The sequence below is a fragment of the Pararge aegeria genome, chromosome 9, assembly GCF_905163445.1.
Source record: "Pararge aegeria chromosome 9, ilParAegt1.1, whole genome shotgun sequence".
Classification (NCBI taxonomy): Eukaryota; Metazoa; Arthropoda; class Insecta; order Lepidoptera; family Nymphalidae; genus Pararge; species Pararge aegeria.
The window spans coordinates 17,896,754-17,916,753 of NC_053188.1; the positions used below are offsets into that span (position 1 = coordinate 17,896,754).

The 20,000-nt window shown below is 35.9% G+C and overlaps 1 protein-coding gene and 1 non-coding gene across 3 annotated transcripts; both read left to right on the forward strand.

Annotated features, from left to right (window-relative positions):
• The first annotated feature begins 9,747 nt into the window (after nucleotides 1-9,747).
• LOC120626318 (cell wall protein DAN4) lies at nucleotides 9,748-19,043 on the forward strand. 2 transcript variants are annotated; one of them, XM_039893794.1, is made up of 8 exons: nucleotides 9,748-9,929; nucleotides 11,787-11,913; nucleotides 12,963-13,074; nucleotides 14,282-14,399; nucleotides 15,491-15,915; nucleotides 17,185-17,442; nucleotides 18,444-18,566; nucleotides 18,639-19,043. In XM_039893794.1, exons 1-8 carry the CDS (start codon nucleotides 9,817-9,819, stop codon nucleotides 18,941-18,943), a joined length of 1,581 nt encoding a protein of 526 aa, XP_039749728.1. In that variant the 5' UTR covers nucleotides 9,748-9,816; the 3' UTR covers nucleotides 18,944-19,043. The 2 variants fall into 2 exon arrangements, with proteins under 2 accessions (XP_039749728.1, XP_039749727.1); XM_039893793.1 differs by having other exon boundaries at nucleotides 15,491-17,442.
• On the forward strand, nucleotides 18,332-18,405 carry Trnai-aau. The gene has a single exon. It is a non-coding gene; the product is annotated as a tRNA-Ile (tRNA).
• Nucleotides 19,044-20,000: the final 957 nt, after the last annotated feature.

Sequence of the window (20,000 nt, forward strand, 5' to 3'; positions counted from 1 at the left end):
TAACGCTTAAGATGTAAGTAGTTATTACTAAGCTATGCTTTTTAAAGCAAGTGTATACCACATCGTTTTTGCCTTAGAAGACCAGTTGGCAACCCTAGATGTCGTTCAACTTCAACTACGGGGTGTGTTTTCATATTCCTTTAGAATGTGAAAAATCCAACACAGTAGTGTTTTCGTTTTGAAAACGGCTTTCAGAAGTTTGTAAACATTGTTGTCTGTTTATTTCAGTGAAAAGGTTATACCTTTTCAATTCACGTAGACTAGGAAGTTCCGCGTTATGTTTTTAGTTTTTATCTCTAGAAAAAAAGAATTTTATTGAGCATCTGTTTTTAGGATTCCCTACCTGAAGGATATATTGCTATAGGAACACCATTACCGAGCCTCCGCTGTCCTTTTATCCATTCGTCTATCCGTCCATTCGACTGCCTATCCGTCCGCCCATCTGTCCGTCTGTCTGCCTGTCAGCGGGCTGTGGGATGAAAACAAAAATAGGTAGGAAGTTGAAGTTTTCGTAAATGTGCAGCCATTTTAAAAGCAAATGATAAAAATAAATCCATGTACAAGAAAAGTCTTAATAATATAAATACAATCTACTTAGTGTTTCATAGTGTACCTTAGTACCAAACCCTTCGTGGCTCGAAATTTGTTGGTTTTTTTAAACCTTTTATGTTTTTCTTCTGCCGTACTTTTCGTATACAATAAACTTTGGTAAAGATTTACTGTTTATATAAAAGTGGAAGGATTCTAACCTAACTATGTAATGCGAAAGAGTGATGGTTTGTATGTTTGTCCTTCCTTCACTCCCTAACCAAGAAAGCAAATCACTTGATTTTTGGCATAGAGTGAATTGAAAGAAGAGAAATGGAATGAGGAGTAGTAGAACGCGGGCAACAGCTTGTAAAGTATTTAAGATTAATTTAATTTTGAATACATATATTTATTAATGAGGAGACGGGAAGAGTAACACCACGAAATATTAATTTTAAACTTAATGTAGATAATAAAGCCTTAACAACAGATTTCGAGGTGGCTACTGCTTTTGAAACCTTCTTTACCAACATTCCCGTCTCCACAACAGAATCATTAAACTCTTCACCAGATATGGCTCTCTCTCTATTAAAGGAAAATGTGCCTGAGTGTAACCATTCTTTTAAATTCACGCATGTTAGTGGCTCTGACGTTATTAAAGCCTTTAAATTATTAATTAATAAAAAAACAAATGATCTGTGGGGCATTTCCGTAAACGTTGTCAAATCATTAATTGATATTGTTGCACCCGATTTAGCCTTAATATTTAATAATTGTATAGATTGTGGTGTGTTTCCTGACTTAATGAAACTTAGTAAAATAGTTCCATTGTTTAAATCGGGTAGTACTTCTGACCCCACTAACTTTAGACCAGTATCCGTACTACCCACTTTCAGTAAAATCTTTGAAAAACTCATTTTAAATCAATTACTTTACCATTTTCATAAGTATAATTTACTTCATATTAAGCAATTTGGTTTCACACGGGGTCGCTCAACAATCGACGCAGGTGTTGAGCTAATACAAAACATATTTGAAGCCTGGGAGGAGTCACGTGATGCACTTGGTGTGTTCTGTGACTTATCTAAGGCGTTTGATTGTGTTCAACACGAAACGTTAGTTAGGAAACTACACCACTATGGAATTCAGGGTGTAGCTCTAGACTTAATGAGTAACTATCTACGCGATAGAATTCAGAAAGTCGACGTGAATGGAAAACGGTCTAATGGATCAGTTATGAAAATAGGTGTCCCACAGGGGTCTATATTAGGACCATTTCTGTTCCTTATTTACATTAATGACCTTCCTTACCTTGCCAAGGATAAACACGGGATAGTTCTGTTTGCCGATGATACATCACTGACTTTTAAAATAAATCGACGTGAACTAGCTTTTGACGACGTAAACAACTCTCTCGCTAAAGTGGTACAGTGGTTTGAAGCTAATAATTTGGTTCTTAACGGAAAAAAAACCAAGTGTATAAAATTCACTTTACCTAATGTTAAACACGTGAAAACCACTGTACTACTTAATAATGAGGAACTGAAACTGGAGGATACGACAGTTTTTCTAGGAATAACGTTAGATTCTAAACTTCAATGGGGCCCTCATGTAAATAATTTATCGAACAGGCTTAGTTCTGCTGCCTATGCGGTAAAGAAGATACGCCATATGACCGACGTAGAAACTGCTAGACTGGTATATTTTAGTTACTTTCACAGCATTATGTCATATGGAATTTTACTTTGGGGTAATGCTGCTGATATTAGCACTATTTTCGTGCTGCAGAAGAGGGCTGTTCGTTCTATCTACAAAATGGGTCCGAGAGAGTCATTGAGAGATAAATTTAAAGATTTTAAAATAATGACAGTGTATAGTCAGTACATATTTGAAAATTTAATGTACGTCCATAAAAACATTTCTAAATTTAAGAAAAAATGTGACGGCAATAATTTAAACATTAGAAGTAAGAATAAACTTACAGTGCAATATACTAGGTTACATAAAATTCATAATTCGTTTAAAGGAAATTGCATACAATTCTACAATAAACTACCAATTGACATCTTGGAGATGTCTCTTAAAAAGTTCAAAGTTTGTATTAAACGTAAGCTTATAGAAAAGTCCTATTATAGTATAAAGGACTACGTAAACGATAAAAAAGCTTGGGTGTAAATTATTGCTCTAACCAGGTTGCTCTTCTAATAATTTAAAATTACTTTGTGAGATGGCGATAACAAAAAAAAAAAAAAAAACACCCGGCTAAGTTTGTTGTGGGCTTCTTCTTAGACCGGGACGCGTTTGGAACCCTCGTAGCTTTAGTTTTAAGTTTACGAATGTGGTTATCGCCATCATCTCACTACCGTGTAATTCTTATGTACGCATCAAAAGTGCCACCTGTGGGCCTACTTGAATAAAGATATTTTTGACTTTGACTTTGACTTTAACATTTTTACTTAGCGGACAAGATCTTTTTAGTTTCACATACCTATGTAATATTAGAATTATCTAATTAATCAAACAAAATAAACAATGAGTAGAAGAAAAAAAATACCTTTTAGAAGAAATATAAAAATAAAAACAAAGCTCTCTTACAAATTGCTCTGTGACAAATAAAATACATTAACTCGAATATGAGGCATACATGGAAGCGTCGTTAAGCCAATTAATATTTCGTTATGGCGGCCAATTGTACCGAACAGCTGGTAAAAAAGTTAAACGGAATATCATCATGAAGAACTATCACATATTTATGTCACCCTAGTACCTACTAATATTTAACTTTTGATTTGGTAGGAGTTACGAACAAACATATATCCAAATAAGCTAGTGATTTAAAGATGAATGAGAAATTAAGTAAAATGAAATGTTTTTTTGTACGTTTAAGTAAAGAGTCGCAACATATACAGTCAGGGAACCCCAAAATTAAAAATGGCAAAAACCACTCTGTAGCCACGCTGGCCAAGTACGGATTGGTAGACTTGGCATGTCTTTCAGAATCATGGAGAACTGTCAGGAGCCAAGGAGATTTTGTCTTGGTTTTTTATTACATAATAAAACAAGTTTTTTTTATTAACTAGTAAAATTAAAAAACGTACATAGCTCTGAAAATTTATAGCACAATTAATTGTCAAAATCAATGACGAACATCAAACAAAGATAATTTTAACCGTGTTTGTCTTTTTTTTTCAAATATAATCCTACTAATATTATAAATGTGGGAGTGTGGATGTTTGTTACCTAATCGGTAATAAAAAAACGGCTGAATGGATTTGGATGAAATTTGACATGCATGTAGCCTTTGACATGGAAAAGAAAATAGGCTACCTTTTATCCCGATTCCTTAAGTTGATCTCGAGGGAAAATGGAAAATTGTTTACGAGTTAAGCCGCGGGCAACAAGATTTGAAATTTGATATGCATGTCACCTATGCTATGAAAAGCTCATGTTCTTTCTATACCCATTTCTCAAATAGTTCCCGTGGTAAGATTGAAAATCGTTAACGAGCGATGCTTTAGAGCCAATTCAGAAGTCCATGCAGATGAAGTCGCGGGCAGAAGCTAGTATGCAATAAAAAGCTTTATTTTTGCAAGCCAGTTCAAAATTTAATTAAAACCATTGAAATGTTACCCCCTTGGTCGCAATGCGAAAGATTGTTCATATGAACGAAGGAATTTCGGCTTATCTCGAAGTAGGTTCATATTACCAAGCATGCCTGAGAAAAAAGATTTAACAGATAAAACAATGCACCAACCGTATCAATATCAATCAACACGCGAGCGAACGCGCCTATGTTTTGTCACAGTTGATACGCTAACTAGGCCTAATGCCACATAATGGGGCCAAACTGCTTTCTTCCGTCCGTCATATTGAATTGACTATAAACTGAATTGAAACTTGCTATTTGTCGACTTTTATTAACCCCTTTGTAAGGGGGCAATTGGTGTAAATGTGAAAAACTGCTTCACACCACAATAAAGCTAGAGTTGATAACTCAATTTCAAAATAATCTTCATACAAATCGCATCGAAAGTGGACTGTAGCCTAACTAACGGACATTGGTGATTTTTTACCCATAAGTCAAAAACTGTTGAGACAATGTTTTCGATCAATACTGATAACTACTAAGACACCATGAGGTAGCATCTCGCTGCATCGTTTGAATCTCATACAAGACTGAGGTATATCGAAAATGCAACCGGAGTTATATCAAAATACCCACCGACACGATATCGATATCATGGGCTGTGGGTCTGATATATTTAAAAAAAACTTGTAAATTGTTCATTAATAAATTACTAAGAATTATTAGGACATTGGCTAAAATGCTTATCAATTTAATAAATATAAATATCTGGCACATATAATTAATAAAATTACAGTAACAATAGATATGTTGTATTGTACTTTTTGTAGTATATATATATAAAAGTGAATTCATAAATACTTTAATAGTTTTTGTGTCTTTAACATTTAGGTTTTTGGGTAGAACAAAGAATTTACATATTCCGAAGAACCATTAAGTCAGCGAACGCGAATTTTATCAAATCTACTCACAACTTTTACATCAGGCGCGTTTAAAATGACGCGGTGTTACAAGTTTAATGTGACTGTGTGTGTGCGTGTGTGTGTGTGTTTGTGTCAACGTAACGCTTTTGATTTTGTGTTTTTTTGTTAGAAAAGTGAATTAGACTAATGTTTGATGAAAATCGGTCCAAACCGACCGCCGCCTAAAAATGGCGGATAGCATATTTTTTCACAACTCCCTCAATATGGGTGTCTGTCAAGTAAAAGCTCTTGACTGGTACAATACTAAACGTTGTTACAAACTTCAAATCCAAGATGGCCGACACCACAAAATGGCAGTTTTTTTTCACATCTCCCTCAATATTGTTATCAAATGAGAGAGCTTCACTATTAGAATAATTTCTCAAAAAATTCAAACTCAAAATTTCTTTATTCATGTAGGCCTATCACAGGCACTTATGAAGCGTTCATGCATATAATATATTTACATAATTGTAAGGGGATGGTGATAACTTCGTTCGCTAACTTTAACCTAAAGCAACGAGAGTTCCAAACGCGCCCTGGACAAAGAAGAGCCCACAATAAACTTAGCTGGGTAATTTTTTTTTTTGTTATCATAATCTCACAGTAATTTTATATTAAGCTATGAAGTTAGAGCAATTCACACCCAAGCTATAATATGATTTTTCTGTAAGCTTACGTTTTATATAAACTTTGAACTTATTGAGAGACATCTCAAAGATTTCATTCGGTAATTTGTAATAAAATAATTTACAATTACCCTTGAATGAATTAGCAATTTTATGTAGCCTAGTAAACTGCACAATGAGTTCATTTCTGCTTCTAATATTTATATTGTTACAGTCCATTTTCTTTTTAAATTTTGATATACTTTAATGGTTTTTAAATTTGAAATTTATATTTTTCTTTACCTTTTAGATTTGTTTGCTAAATAAATCAAACCGGGTGCCTCTCGTTGGGTGCCTACCTACGTGTTAGTAGTCACGTGTATCTATCTAGCCACAGAAGTAAGAACATGCAGAAACCGTGTAAGTACATGGTGTGCTCGGCTACTATTGAAGCATCAAAAACCACTCCACATTAGTAATGTTTCTCGAACAACAACAACAACAACAACTTAGCAACATCATTCCATTTAGCAGTTGACATTAATTTCTTTGCCTCTAATGTTCAAAAATTCAATAAACTCAAAATTCATTTATTTCAAGTAGGCCTAATTTAAAAGCACTTTTGAAACGTCAAGTCAGTCTGTTTGTTTTGACTCTACCACCGGTTCGGAAGGCAGATTCCACTGAGAAGAGTCGGCAAGAAACTCAGCAGATTGCTCTTCTAAACGTTTCTAAACGACGTTTACCATAAAATGGAGAAAATGGGAAAGGTTTATGAGCTAGCAACATTCCGCAGGTGTGAAGTGAGACGTGCGCGGGGCGTTTTCACTGTTTTTGGACGCAATGCACTGCAATGTTGGCTGTATGAGTGTTTTGTATGTTCTTAATACGGTATGGTTAGCATTGACGATTGGGAACAGGTCGCCGCCTCTCTTGATAAAGGATCATATCCTGCTACCCAATTGATGATCATGCGTGCGAAATCGTTATAATGAATGGATAACTACACAAAAAACGGCCAAGCGCGAGTCGCGCACAGTGTCTTGTGCCATTATCTTTAAGAACGGCAAAAAATACTAGTTAAATATTTGCTTTATTCTGTTTTTTAGTAGCTCTTCTAATTACTAAAATCTGTTATTCACTGCTTTATCAATTCTCTGAAAATTAAGGCACTGGCGGAAATAATGTCCTTATAATTTACATGCCTTCTCAAGCGATATTTTTGTATTTATACTTCTTTAGACGCGTTAGCGAAAATGATGAGAGTAAATTTTTAACGATGCGCGCGCACACCGTCACAAAAAAACGACACCCTGAAGTTAGCTATAAGGTTTGACAGTGTACACTGAGCTGCCAAAGTCTGCGGGCTCATTCCGGTGATTTAATTGATTCGATTGTACAAAAATCTCAAATTTTAATGTTGAGTTAAACTTGCTTGAACGATAACGAGTCCATTGCTTTTAAAGCGACAGCAGAAATAAATAAATAAATATACTACGAAAATACACACGTCGCCAACTAGTCCCCAAAGTTAGCGTAGCTTGTGTTATGGGTACTAAGATAACAGATGTTTGTATGAATAATATACATAAATACTTATTATATACATATAAACAGCCAGACACTGAAAAACATTCATGTTCATCATCAAAACATTTTCCAGTTGTGGGAATCGAACCCACAGCCTTGACTCAGAAAGAAGGGTCGCTGCCCACTGCGCCGTTCGGCCGTCAATGTATCATCTGTGAAAATTTCAACTGTCAGACGGACAGACGGAGTCACAGTAACAGGGTCCCGTTTTGCCGTTTGGGTACGGATCTACAAGAAGCGGTGATAGCCTAGTGGCTGTGACGTCGGGATCACTTTCAAAGGAGACCGAGTTCGATACGCGGCATGCATCTCTAGCTTTTCGGAGTTACATGCGTTCTAAACGTTCTTACTTTACTGTGTGTATATCTACGTGATCAAATCGGATATAATGATAGATACAAGATCAGAACCGCAAATCGCTTAAGGTATTACAAGACCTAGAATCTTATTGCAGTGAACCAGCAACAATAACCGTAGGCAGTTAAAATGACAATAAAACTCGCTCCTGGTATCTGCAGAACTGTTATCTGTAGGAAACGCGATAACTTTCCAAGTTATATAATAAAACTTTATCAGTTGTTGCAAATTTATGGACCAGTAGATTCTTGAAACTAGCGGTTTTTTTTTAAATAGTTATATTCATACTACTTATAAAACTTGTGTTTTTTATTTAAATACGTACCACTTATTTTAGTACGTCGTCGTATCGACGGCTGATTGGGGCAGTGGGCAGCGACCCTGCTTTCTGAGTCCAAGCCCGTGGGTTCGATACCCACGGCTGGAAAATGTTAGAGTGATAAACATGAATGTCTTAGTGTTTATTTGTATATTGTAAACATTTATGTATACCTACTACCTACCCTACCTATTATTTATAAAAATATTCATCAGTTGTCTTAGTACCCATAACACCTACGCTTACTTTTGGGCTAGATGGCGATGTGTGTATTGTCGTAGTATATATAATACATTAGTTTCTAATGATTTCTCATACTCAATTTTCATTTAATATCTATGGAATAATATAGTTTTCTTTCTATTCCACTACAAGTCGCACCTAATAAAAGTGTGATAATGACCTTAGCTTGACGACCTCCACTTGAATATTGGTTAGAAGCAGGCGTTACTTTGCGGAAATCCATGATATATTATGAAAATTAAGCTTAATTTTCTATACTCCGCGAAAAGCAGAATAATCTGTGTGCTGTAATTTATATTTTTTTCAATCCTTATACTCCACACCAAACAGATCTTCGGCAATATACAGTCTACTCACGTTTCGATCCGAAACCGGAGCGTACTCCGTTGACATGTTGTTGAAATGTTGACTTTACTATGAATAATTGTTAAAAATTAACAATTATTTAAGTTTAATTTTCATAACTCCTCTTGGTTATTAATAATTGATTGGGAGTACAGGTTTAATATAACTGCCGTACCCCTAAAAGGTTAGCTCGTTAGCTCGTCTACCATGTAAGTCTTCAACATGACTGCCAGCTGGGGAGATTGCAGTCAAGAGCTAGCCTAATGACTGGAAAAAAAATAACGAATAACATAACTGTGCCACATTACGCAACATAAGCTATCTCGCGTCGACAATTAACGTCCCCTCGCCCCCCTTCCTGAGTTAGTTGACCTCTCCCCAACGGTTACTGAGGGGACGCAATAAGAGGTTAATAAGAGCTTACAAGTTATAACTGGAGATAAACTATATTTCATATTCTTATGCCTATGATCTGCCTCGGTGGTTTATTGTTTTGCGTGCTCACCAAGCCCTGGGTTCGATCCGACCAATAATTTTCACTGGTAAAAAATCTCATTAACAGCCCTGAGTTAGGAACTTGGCAGAGTCCACCTGATGTTGGGACCGATTATAATAACATACATTGTGATAGTAATTGTTAGAGTCCGCCAAAACCTAACTAAGCAACCAATTAATTTCATTTCTGACATAGGGTTAGTTGAAAGCTCAGAAAGTAACATAATATGTAAACTGTTATAAACGCACAGAATTAAGAACATACGGAATCCGTGTACACGACTTATATTGAAGCATCAAAAACCACTCCACTTCTAACAGGCGGTTAGTCACTTTATCAAATTTTTGACAGTAACTATTTAACCTCTAATTTTCTAAACATTAGCCATAAAAATGAGGAAAATGGGAAAAGTATGCGATCTACTAACATTCCGCTGCAGTGAAGTGAGACGTGCTCGGGACGCCTTTCCTTTTTTGGGCACAATGCACTGCATAAAATAATCGCTGAATGAGGATTCTGTGTGTTCTTAAATCTGAGAATAAACGCGGATGATGAATCGTAGAAAATAATTTTAGATTACCTACTTATTTTTTAATACAAAACCGAGTTACACCTTGGGGACTATCTCAATAAACTCACATTTTCTTTTCTCTTCAAAGGAAGAATCTATCTGCAATAAACCCATGCTCGATAAATAAAAATCATTCGAAACACAATAAATAATAAAATGTGATAAAGAAAAAGAAACTTTTCGGAATGGATGAAAAGCAAAGTTAGTGAAAATGGTGATACAATGGCCGGGTCCGGAAACGCTATGGTGTGCGGTGATGGTGATGGTGTTGGTGAACGAGGTGGTGACGCTGAGTGGACCAAACGTGTGCATGGTGCAGCAGAAGTGAGTAAAAATAAAGTATATAAATTTAACATTTCAAACCCCCTGACTTTATTTATATGTACCTATTATCTTATTTATATCAATTTAAGTGTTTTTTTTATTTTAATTATTTATGTATTTCATACAAATTGAGGATGTTATATGTTATATATTTACATTAATTATGGGTAATTTCATGTATGTTTATATCTTATTTGTATTTATATGTAATATATATATATATATAATATATATATATATATTTTTATTTCATATATATATATATATATATATATATATATTATTTATATATTTGTATAATTTTTAAATCTTATTTATTGAACCACCTACCTCTTACGCATTACGCATTGGTTGCCTGGAAGAAATCGCTATGTAGCGATAAGGCCACCAAATGGTACTCTCTTGCTATGTATTAATGTCTCTATAACTACATTTTTCTTCGGTGTACAATAAAAGTGTATTCATTCATTCATTCATTCATAATAAATTTATTTATGTTCTACTTCCTACCAAGCTTCCGCAATCGCCTTTGGTTGCCTGGAAGAGATCGCTGTATATTAGTGGCGTGCACTTCATAGATGCACAAAAGCACTGCATACCCTAAAATTGATATATAACTCGTATAAAAGGAGAATTTTGCCGTTTTATGCCATTTTCCTGCTGTATGCATACCCTGGTAAGAAACCCTGTGCACGCCTCTGCTGTATATATAGCGATAAGGCCGTCAAATTGTACCTTCTACCTTAACGCTCTATTATATTATATTTGTGAATTTTCTGTGGGTGGTGTACAATAAAAGTGTATTCATTCATTCATTATAGCCCTTGGAGAAATAATAGATAAGAATAAAGAATAGATTTGCGAAAAAAAAAATGTATTTCGCCAATTTGTGGTGGCGACCATCTTGTATTTTGGAAAATTTGTCGTAGTTTATAGTACTCTACTAGCCATTCTATTTAATTGTAAGAGTTGTGAAAAAATATTGTATCCGCCATTTTGTGGCGGCAGCCATTTCATTAAAAATAAAATTAAAAATTAATTTATTTCAACTAGTGACTCTACAAAGGCAAGGGGTAGGCAGATTATTCAGAGAAGAGCTGGCAAGAAAGTCAGCAGATTGCTCTTTTTTAACATCATTTTACAGTTTACAATCTTTAGAATTATTTCATAGCTAACACACTCGGCTAATTCACTTTTCAAACACAAAAAAAAAATCAAAATCGGTTCATCCTTGATCACGTAGAGACACTCCTACAACGATAATATTATGGTGTTTAAAGATACTCCGACCCAGTTGCATGGATTGCGTTCCCGTCGTGACCACGTTATCGTGGTATGTACGCATCGGACTTCTTTTAAGAAATGTTGATTATCCACTAAAATTTTAGTTTAAAATCTTTACCCACTGCCGCCATGCATTAATTATAAATACTTAAGGGTAAGCATTTTATAATTCTTGCAATGTCTATCCTTAACTTTTTTATAACTCGTACTGGAGATTTTCATCATTTTATATCATCTGCATACTCTGTGCATACCCTCTATGCACGCCACTGGATAAAGGCTATTGATTGATCATCATCATCAACAGCCTATTACAGTCCACTGCTGGACTAAAAGCCTCTCCCAACGGGAGCATTTGCCCATAATCACCACGCTGGGCAGGCGGGTTGGAGATCGCAGTAGATGGTAGTAGTACCACAGAGGACGCTGCTGCCCGCTCTCCGTTATATTCCCTTAGTCGCCTCGTACGACACCCGCGGGAAGAAGAGGGGTGGTGACAACTGTATTCTGATCTGCCGGTGGTAGAAATCCCCAAGAAATAATTCTTTGATAACAAACAATAAATTTCCACAGATACAACATAACGAAGCGTGTGAAGTACCGTGCGCCCATGTCCGTCCGTACGTACGAGTGGTGCTTCGCCATGCCGCCCAGGTGCTCCAGGTGGAACACGGAGATGAGAGACCTCACTAGACTAGAGGTGAGCACATAAGAACATTACCTACTAGTCAGTGGCGTGCATAGAGGGTATGCACAGAGTATGCAGATGATATAAAATGAACAAAATCTCCAGTACGAGTTATAAAAGACTAGATAGGATAGGTATTGTAAGAGTTATTAAAAGCCTAATCTTAAGTATTAATAACTCGTACTGGAGACTTTCTTCATCTTATATCATCTGCATATCCGGTGCATATCTTTTATGCACGCCACTGCTACTAGTAATAAAAACGATTTTGAGCAAACAAAAGTTTCAGTTTTTTAAACACCTTTTCCTCCCTTTCTTTAGTGATATAATATAAGACTTTTACCTGGTGGTAAATATAATAATAATAATTATAAATACAAACAATACACACATCGCCATCTGGCCCCAAAGTAAGTGAAGCTTGTGTTATGCGTACTAAGTTGACTGATGAATATTTTTTAATGAATAATATAGGTACATAAATACTTATAATATACATATAAACTACCAAACACTGAAACAGTAATGTTCATCACGCAAAAAATTTCCAGTTGAGGGAATCGAACCCACGGCCTTGGACTCAGAAAGCAGGGTGGCTACTCACTGCCGCGATCGGCCGTCAAACCCACGTATTTGACGTAGTTGTAACTGTAGCTATGGCCAAAGCCTCACAATAGATCATACTACAGAAAATTCAGAAATAACATATTCCTAAATTGCCCCCTCTGGAGACTTTTTTTTTTATATCTCTACAAGTTAGTCATTGACTGCAATACCACCTGGTGATAAGGTATGATGCAAGATGGCAGCGGGCTAAGCTGTTAGGGGGTACGGCAGTAATATTTAACCCGCACCCCTAATCGGTTTCTAAGCGACATCATAAACACTAAATAGCTTAAAAGCACGTCTTTGTCTGTCACCAGACAATTTGTGAAATTGACTCTGAACCTCTTACTCGTATTTTATAAAACCACAGCGATAATAAATGCGCCGGACCCACGACAATTTCCAGGTATAAAATATAAATGACTAGGATTTCACCGAATGGCCGATGATTTTAGACTGAGGAGCGGACAGCAGAAGTGGCAGTCTGTTGCCCGGGATACAAGATGAAGGAAGTCTCCTGCGTGCCCATTTGCCCCAGCGGGAAAATGGGTCACGGATGCAATGAAGGTAATGTCACATTAGCGTGTTATCATTCCATCGATATTAAAGTTATCAGAACATTTTTTCTTTTTAAGATTTAGCCATCTATCTAATACTGGCTGTTTAAGTTACAGCCCTTATGAAAACTAGCTACTAGTTGCCTGTAGCTTCTTCATAAATCCCGCGAAAATCGTAAATTTTTCCGGGATAATCCATCCACCCAAATAATCTAACTCAATTTAAAATTTCCACGTCAATGTTAAATTGCAAAATGCTAATCTTAGACTAGAAGAACTGCTGAGTTCTTCTCGGTAGAGTCTATTAAGAAGTAACCGATCTTCATCACAAAGAGACAGACTTGATGTTTTAAAAGTGCTTATCTCCATAAGCACTTGAAAAATGAATTTTGAATTCAACGTTAAATCAATTTTATTTCACCAAATGCCTTGTTAAATAAATTCGCAATTTAGTATCACCATCATTATAATATCAACCAATGCACTTCCACTGCTTGACATCAGACATGGGTCTTTTGTCTGATAACCTCGTCGAGATCTGCCAACGCTGCGTTTACCGGTGTGTTGCGCATTCCAGTACCTTAAGGTCCCAACGCCCATCTAACGAGCTAAGTGCCCCGCCTATTGCCATTTCAGATTAGCTTCAGATATTATAAAAATAACTATTATAATAAGTTATAAGTACGTATTATATAACTAGCTTCTGCCCGCGACTTCGTCTGCGTAGACTTTAGAATTGTTTCTAAATCTTCGTTTAATTCTACCACGGGAACTATTTGAGAGATCGGTATATAAATTACATGCCTTTTTCCATAGCATAGGTGACATGCATATCAAATTTCGAAGCTCTCCGCGGCTAAGGTCGTAAACAATTTTAAATTTTCCCTCGGGAACTTATTAAGGAATCGAGATAAAAGGTAGCCTATATTCTTTTACATGTTAAAGTAAAAGAGTATAAAAAATTTCATCCAAATTCGTTTAGCCTATTTTGCGTGATTGAGTACCAAACATCCGCACTTTTACATTTATATACTATAAACATACTAAACATATAGTGGGATTAGGATATATAGTGGGAGGAGTATATTAAATATATAGGATCTATTATATCAAAATCTTTTCAACCATTTTAGCATAAGTAATAACAAAAGGATCGTGCTTTAGGTTTATCCTATTGAATAATACGAAAACTGTAAAGAAACAATTATTGTTTCCAGATTGTCCCCCTGACAAGTGGGGTCCCAACTGCGTGAACGAGTGCCCGGAATGTCTGAACGGGTTCTGTGTACCCTCGACCGGAGAGTGCGACTGTGAAGAAGGATGGCAAGGTGAGAGGTGGGTTACCCCTCTTATATTTATTTGCCCAGCGGTTGCGCCCGCGTAGTTTTGTGTAATTGTCACTGCCTCGTTGGTCATTAGTGCTACTATACAGTGCGCTCTCATAAAAGAGCGAGTCGGCTATGTACGTACTATGTTTATTTTTGTAGTTATAATGGATTGGTATGTAGAAAATCATCGCCTATAAACAAAGCTACACTTCGCAAAGCATGCAAAGAAAGCTTCTTCAAAGCAGGACATGCTTTGAAGAGTTTTCTTCCATTCCAGTCCAAAATATCTTTATTCAAGTAGGCCCATAATTGGCACTTTTGATGCGTACATGAGAATTACACGGTAGTGAGATGATGGCGATAACCACATTCGTAAACTTAAAACTAAAGCTACGAGAGTGCAAAACGCGTCCTGGTCTAAGAAGCCCACAACAAACTTGCCGGGTGTTTTTTTTGTTATCACATTGTCATTTAAAAATATTAGAAGAGCAACCTGGTTAGAGCAATAATTCACACCCAAGCTTTTTATGGATTACATAGTCCTTTATACTATAATAGGAACTCGGTGATGCTGCTTGGCAACAGAAATAAGCATACCTAGTGGTAATACTTCCCCGGGCAGGCACGTGCAGAGCACGAGGGCAGAACAACACCAATTTCTTAATTCCAGGTACTAAGTTAGTGAAAGATTCTTGTTTGAATATTTATTCAAACAAGAATCTTTATCTCTAATAAATAGTGCCAATTCTGTTGTACGAAAACATTTAGTTGTACATAACATGTCTGAAAATAGTGCTATCCTAATAAAAGCACGGCACGTCTGTAAGACCTATAAATTAAGTTTATTATAACCTTTGTTATTTTATTTAGTTATAAGGTTGAAAAACACTTACAACATTAAATATTATCTATCTTTTAATAACCCGTGCACATGTACGTGTTATTGAAATGTCCCGGAAATAGAACCCAAGACTATGTGGATCATGATCAGTAGCCAACCACGCTTACCACTATACCAACGAGGCATTTTATAGAGTCAGTAATTTATTCTTACAAAAAAAATGTACTATTTTAACAATATGTTACTGTATTTTCCAGTTGTCAAATCAGCATGTCAACAGTACAAGCCGCACCCGCTTTGATGGAAGAATTACTAACTACCACCAAATCTACAATAAAAGCTCTTACCACCACTAAACCAACTGTCCCGACGGCTAGAATTACAGAAATTTCCACTTCCTCGTCAACTCCTAGAGTGACTATTAAAGATATTTCAACTACACCAACTCCTTCAACGACGACAATTATGATAACTTCAACTAAAATGACATTTACACAAACTGTTAAGACTGAAACTCCGTTATTAAAAACTCAACCTACTAAAGCTACCTCGTTTTTTATCTATGACAATGTAACAACAGCACCTTTTACAACAGAATTTGTTGAAACCGAAACGACTTCAAAAGTACCTAAAGTGACAGTTATTAATTTAATCTACAATAGAACAGAAACTCCTGAGGAAGGTACGTCGAAAACGTCAAATAACTATTCAAAAGAGCATGTTACTTCGACTGTGTTGATTCCAATAACTATTAAATCTTCTATAGCGCCATTGACTTCCCCATCAACTACAACCACCGATAACATTTCTACTACTACTACTACTACTACTACTACTACTTCTACTCCTACTACTCTTAGTACTACATCAACTACCATAACAACTCCGTCAACTTCTACCACAACCACTTCAAGCTCAACTGTAACCACTCCTAGTATCACTACGATAAAAGTAACAACTAATCTTTTGGAGGATTCTACGAAGAGTGAAACTACCAAAAAACCAGAGACAACAACTAAGAATCATTTCACTACTCTGAAGTTTAAGCCTAAAGAGATATGGATAAAACCTACTCAAAAAGGTGTGCCGATTTATATAGAAACTAAAACAAAAAATCATGAAACACATACAAAACCTAAGAGTGCCACTAATAAAAATGAAGCTGTATCAGAAAATACAACACCGAAGACAATTATAGTTTCAATAATACCCACTTCAGTGTCTCACGCTACATTTAAGAAGATAGCCTTAACTACAGCATCGTATATGTCTCACAAAGTTAACGCTGCAACGAACAATAATAAAACAGAGCAAAGTTTCACTAGATCGATGACGTCACAAGCATCAACGGCTATTCCGTTCACTATAAAATTATTAACCACTGCCAATATCCAAAAAAGCTCTTCAGCATTTTCGACTCGTTTCCCACAGAGCAATCCAACTTTTAAAGCAACAACATCAACTAAGAAAAAAATTCTGAACACGACTGTATCTGAAAAGCACACAACCTTGGCAATATTAAACTCATCTATGGCAATCTCAAACACAACTATGGCAATATTAAACTCAACTATGGCAACAAGTACGACTAACAGCATGTCAAGCACGTTGAATGCAAATAAGAAACTGAACTCTTCTACTTCCCTAACAGTCAAGCCTCCGACTAACAAATATAAACATCAAAGCTCAGATGAGGTTACAAAAGAATCTTTTGTAAATAAAAAAATATTTGTAAAAGATGAAGCGATGAATAAATCTGATAACAATTTCCATATTAATACCAACGGTACAGCAAAGGTAGAAGTTACTAAAACCAAAGAAAAACTTAGATATAAAGTAACCAACGCTACAAAACAGATTAGTACTAAATGGAGTATAACAAAAACTACTAATAAGGTTATAGTTACCACTCAGGAACCTGTAGAGGATGAAACGTTTCATATTTTAACAGAGCCTGAACACATTACCGCTGTTATGAATGAGAAGGAAAGAGACAATACATCAGTGGATCTGATATCTGTGATAAGTATTGCTGGTGGTGTGATGATGGCTGTTATCACAGTGGCTGTCATCATAGTGATGATAGAGAGGTGTAAGAGACCTAGATATGATGACGTGAGGAAAGTGAACGATATTCGCATGAATGTTATGATTGATAATAAGGACCCACCGCCATATGTGAGAAGCATTTTCCACACTCCGTTGCCAGGTGCGTGCTTTTATGATTCCTTTTTACCATTTAACTAATACTGAATGCTGAAGGCTTCGTGCCTGTAATAGGCCTACATGATTAAAGAATTTATGATTTCTAGTTAAATTTCATTAGTTACATATATAGATAGAATCACTTTAATGCAACAAAACACAAAGAAAGACAAAAGTACATAGTGTTAGGGTGCAAAGGCAGCCTTGTCGCGTAAAGTTATATTTTACAAGCAACCTAAGCGTAAGAAGGTATCAGTAAATTAGATACATAATTATATTTATTGACGTTGTGTATCTTTGAATTTAAATAATCAAACCTCGATTTGATGACAACGGTTATTTCTTTCTTGGTAGTTTAAGAAATATCACACATATTATTTATGGATTCGGATAGCAATTGCTGGATTAGTATTGTTTGAATTCTGATCCGTAGGCGAAGACTTAATTATCATACGAGTCATGTTTGAATGTCATTTAAAATAAATAACCATGTAATTATTCCGAAGGTATTATGCTAATTGGAACTGGTTTATTAAAAAAAAACTCCATAATGTCAAAGGTGTGTGAAGTCCACCAATCCGTACTTGTCCAGCGTGGTGAACTGCGGCCTAAAGCCTTCTGATTCTGAGAAGATACCCGCATTCGCTGGGTCTATAACATTGGTTTTTCAAAAAAAACATATTAACTGTCAGACGCTCTGATTCTATATTACATTATAATTCCAATTTAAATCACATTGTAACAACTTACGACGCACCGATTGTGTGTGTGGATATGTTTGTGTCAAAAAAAATTGCGTCACACGTCACACTCAAATGTATTGAATGTGTGTATGTGCTATACTTTGTATAAAAGTAATGATTATATTCCTAAATTACGCCTGTTTATTCGTCGGCCCATTAGCTCAGTTGGTTAGAGCGTCGTGCTAATAACGCGAAGGTCGCGGGTTCGATCCCCTCATGGGCCATGTTTTTTTGCCTTTTTTTTATTATACGTTTTTTTTAGATCCACCACCCTTAGACAATTGTCACTACCAGCCAATATCGACTTTGGACAGGAATTTGAAACAATTTATGAGACCTGTTGTTGTACAAGCGATATCGCCAATAATGTTGGAGAATTTCCGAGGTAAATAACAATATATTCAATAGACCTTAAATATCTACTTACATAATTAAACTAAATAAAACATTCTTTCAGGTATCCTCGAATGCCACTACGACCATTTACCGAATAGAAATCATAGTATCAACCATGAATTCGGAACAATGCCGACTCGGTGTTCAGTGTCGCCATCTATGAAGTGCGACGATGAACTGCTTAGACAACGACCGCTGTCAGTCGCGGAATACACTATCGAGGCACTAAAATGCGAAGCGAAGATGGACGTAATCGACAGTACCACATCAGAACCGTTATATGCAGAAATTCCATGCTGGAGACCCCCTTCAGAGCACGCCATTGAAGTTATGAACTTGAATGGAGAAGCTGTTACTGAATTATGACGAGTTTCCGCGAAACGAACCGTTCAGTATGATATGAACCATTGAGTTCTTCGAGTTACCACTAGATGGCGCGATTTATTTTTAAAACTCTCACTAGATGGCACATATTGATTTATGTAATAAAATTCGTTTTAAATTTTAAAACAATAACTTTGATCAGTTAATTAAATTATTTATAATTATACCAAAGACTCTAGTTAACAATTTAAGTTTTGTGAATGGTATATAAGGGCATTATTTGGCCAATGTCGTAGATAATTTAAGGTAATGAAAATAAATGATTCTAAAGATAACAATTTCGAATTATTTTAATTACCGTTCACACCGTACTTATCTATAATATTCCATTGCTGGGAATGCCTCTTCTTTCCACTTTTAACACAGTGTACATGTACTACAAGTCATACCCAAAGAATTTAAAACATACAGAATCCGTGTACATGACTAACATTGAAGCATTGCAAACCACTCTTTAGACACTGTATTCAATTAAGCAGTTAACAGTAATTATTTTACCATAAAATGGGAAAAAATTTTTTAGCTACCAGCATTCCGGGGGGGCGTTTTCACTGTTTTTGGACACAAAGCACTGTATGCAATAATTGCTAGATGGGGATTCTATTTGTTCTTAATTCTGTGGTACCCAAATTGAGGGACTTGTGAAAAATGTAAGTAGCCATTTTGTGGTGGCGGCCATCTTGGACCGAATTTCATCAAACATAGACCTAAGAACACTCCGAAGTAAAGCACCTTTCAAACAAATGAAAAAATGTCAAAATTGGTTCATCTTTTGAGAAATACAAAGCTACAGATAGTCACACACACAGATACTTCTCTGTTACAGGGGGTTTTACCTATTAGCTTTGATTCAACAAGACGCAACTACCATAAGAGAGCACTAACTCTCTCTCTCTCTCTTACTCTTATGCAAAGGATGCGGAAAGAAATTGATGAATCTTGGCGAATCTAAACAGGATAATCGGATATTTTAATCCAAATATTGTATTGGTCTTTGACAGGTTTGCAAAATTTTAATGAAATCTGGCCGTTTAAAGTG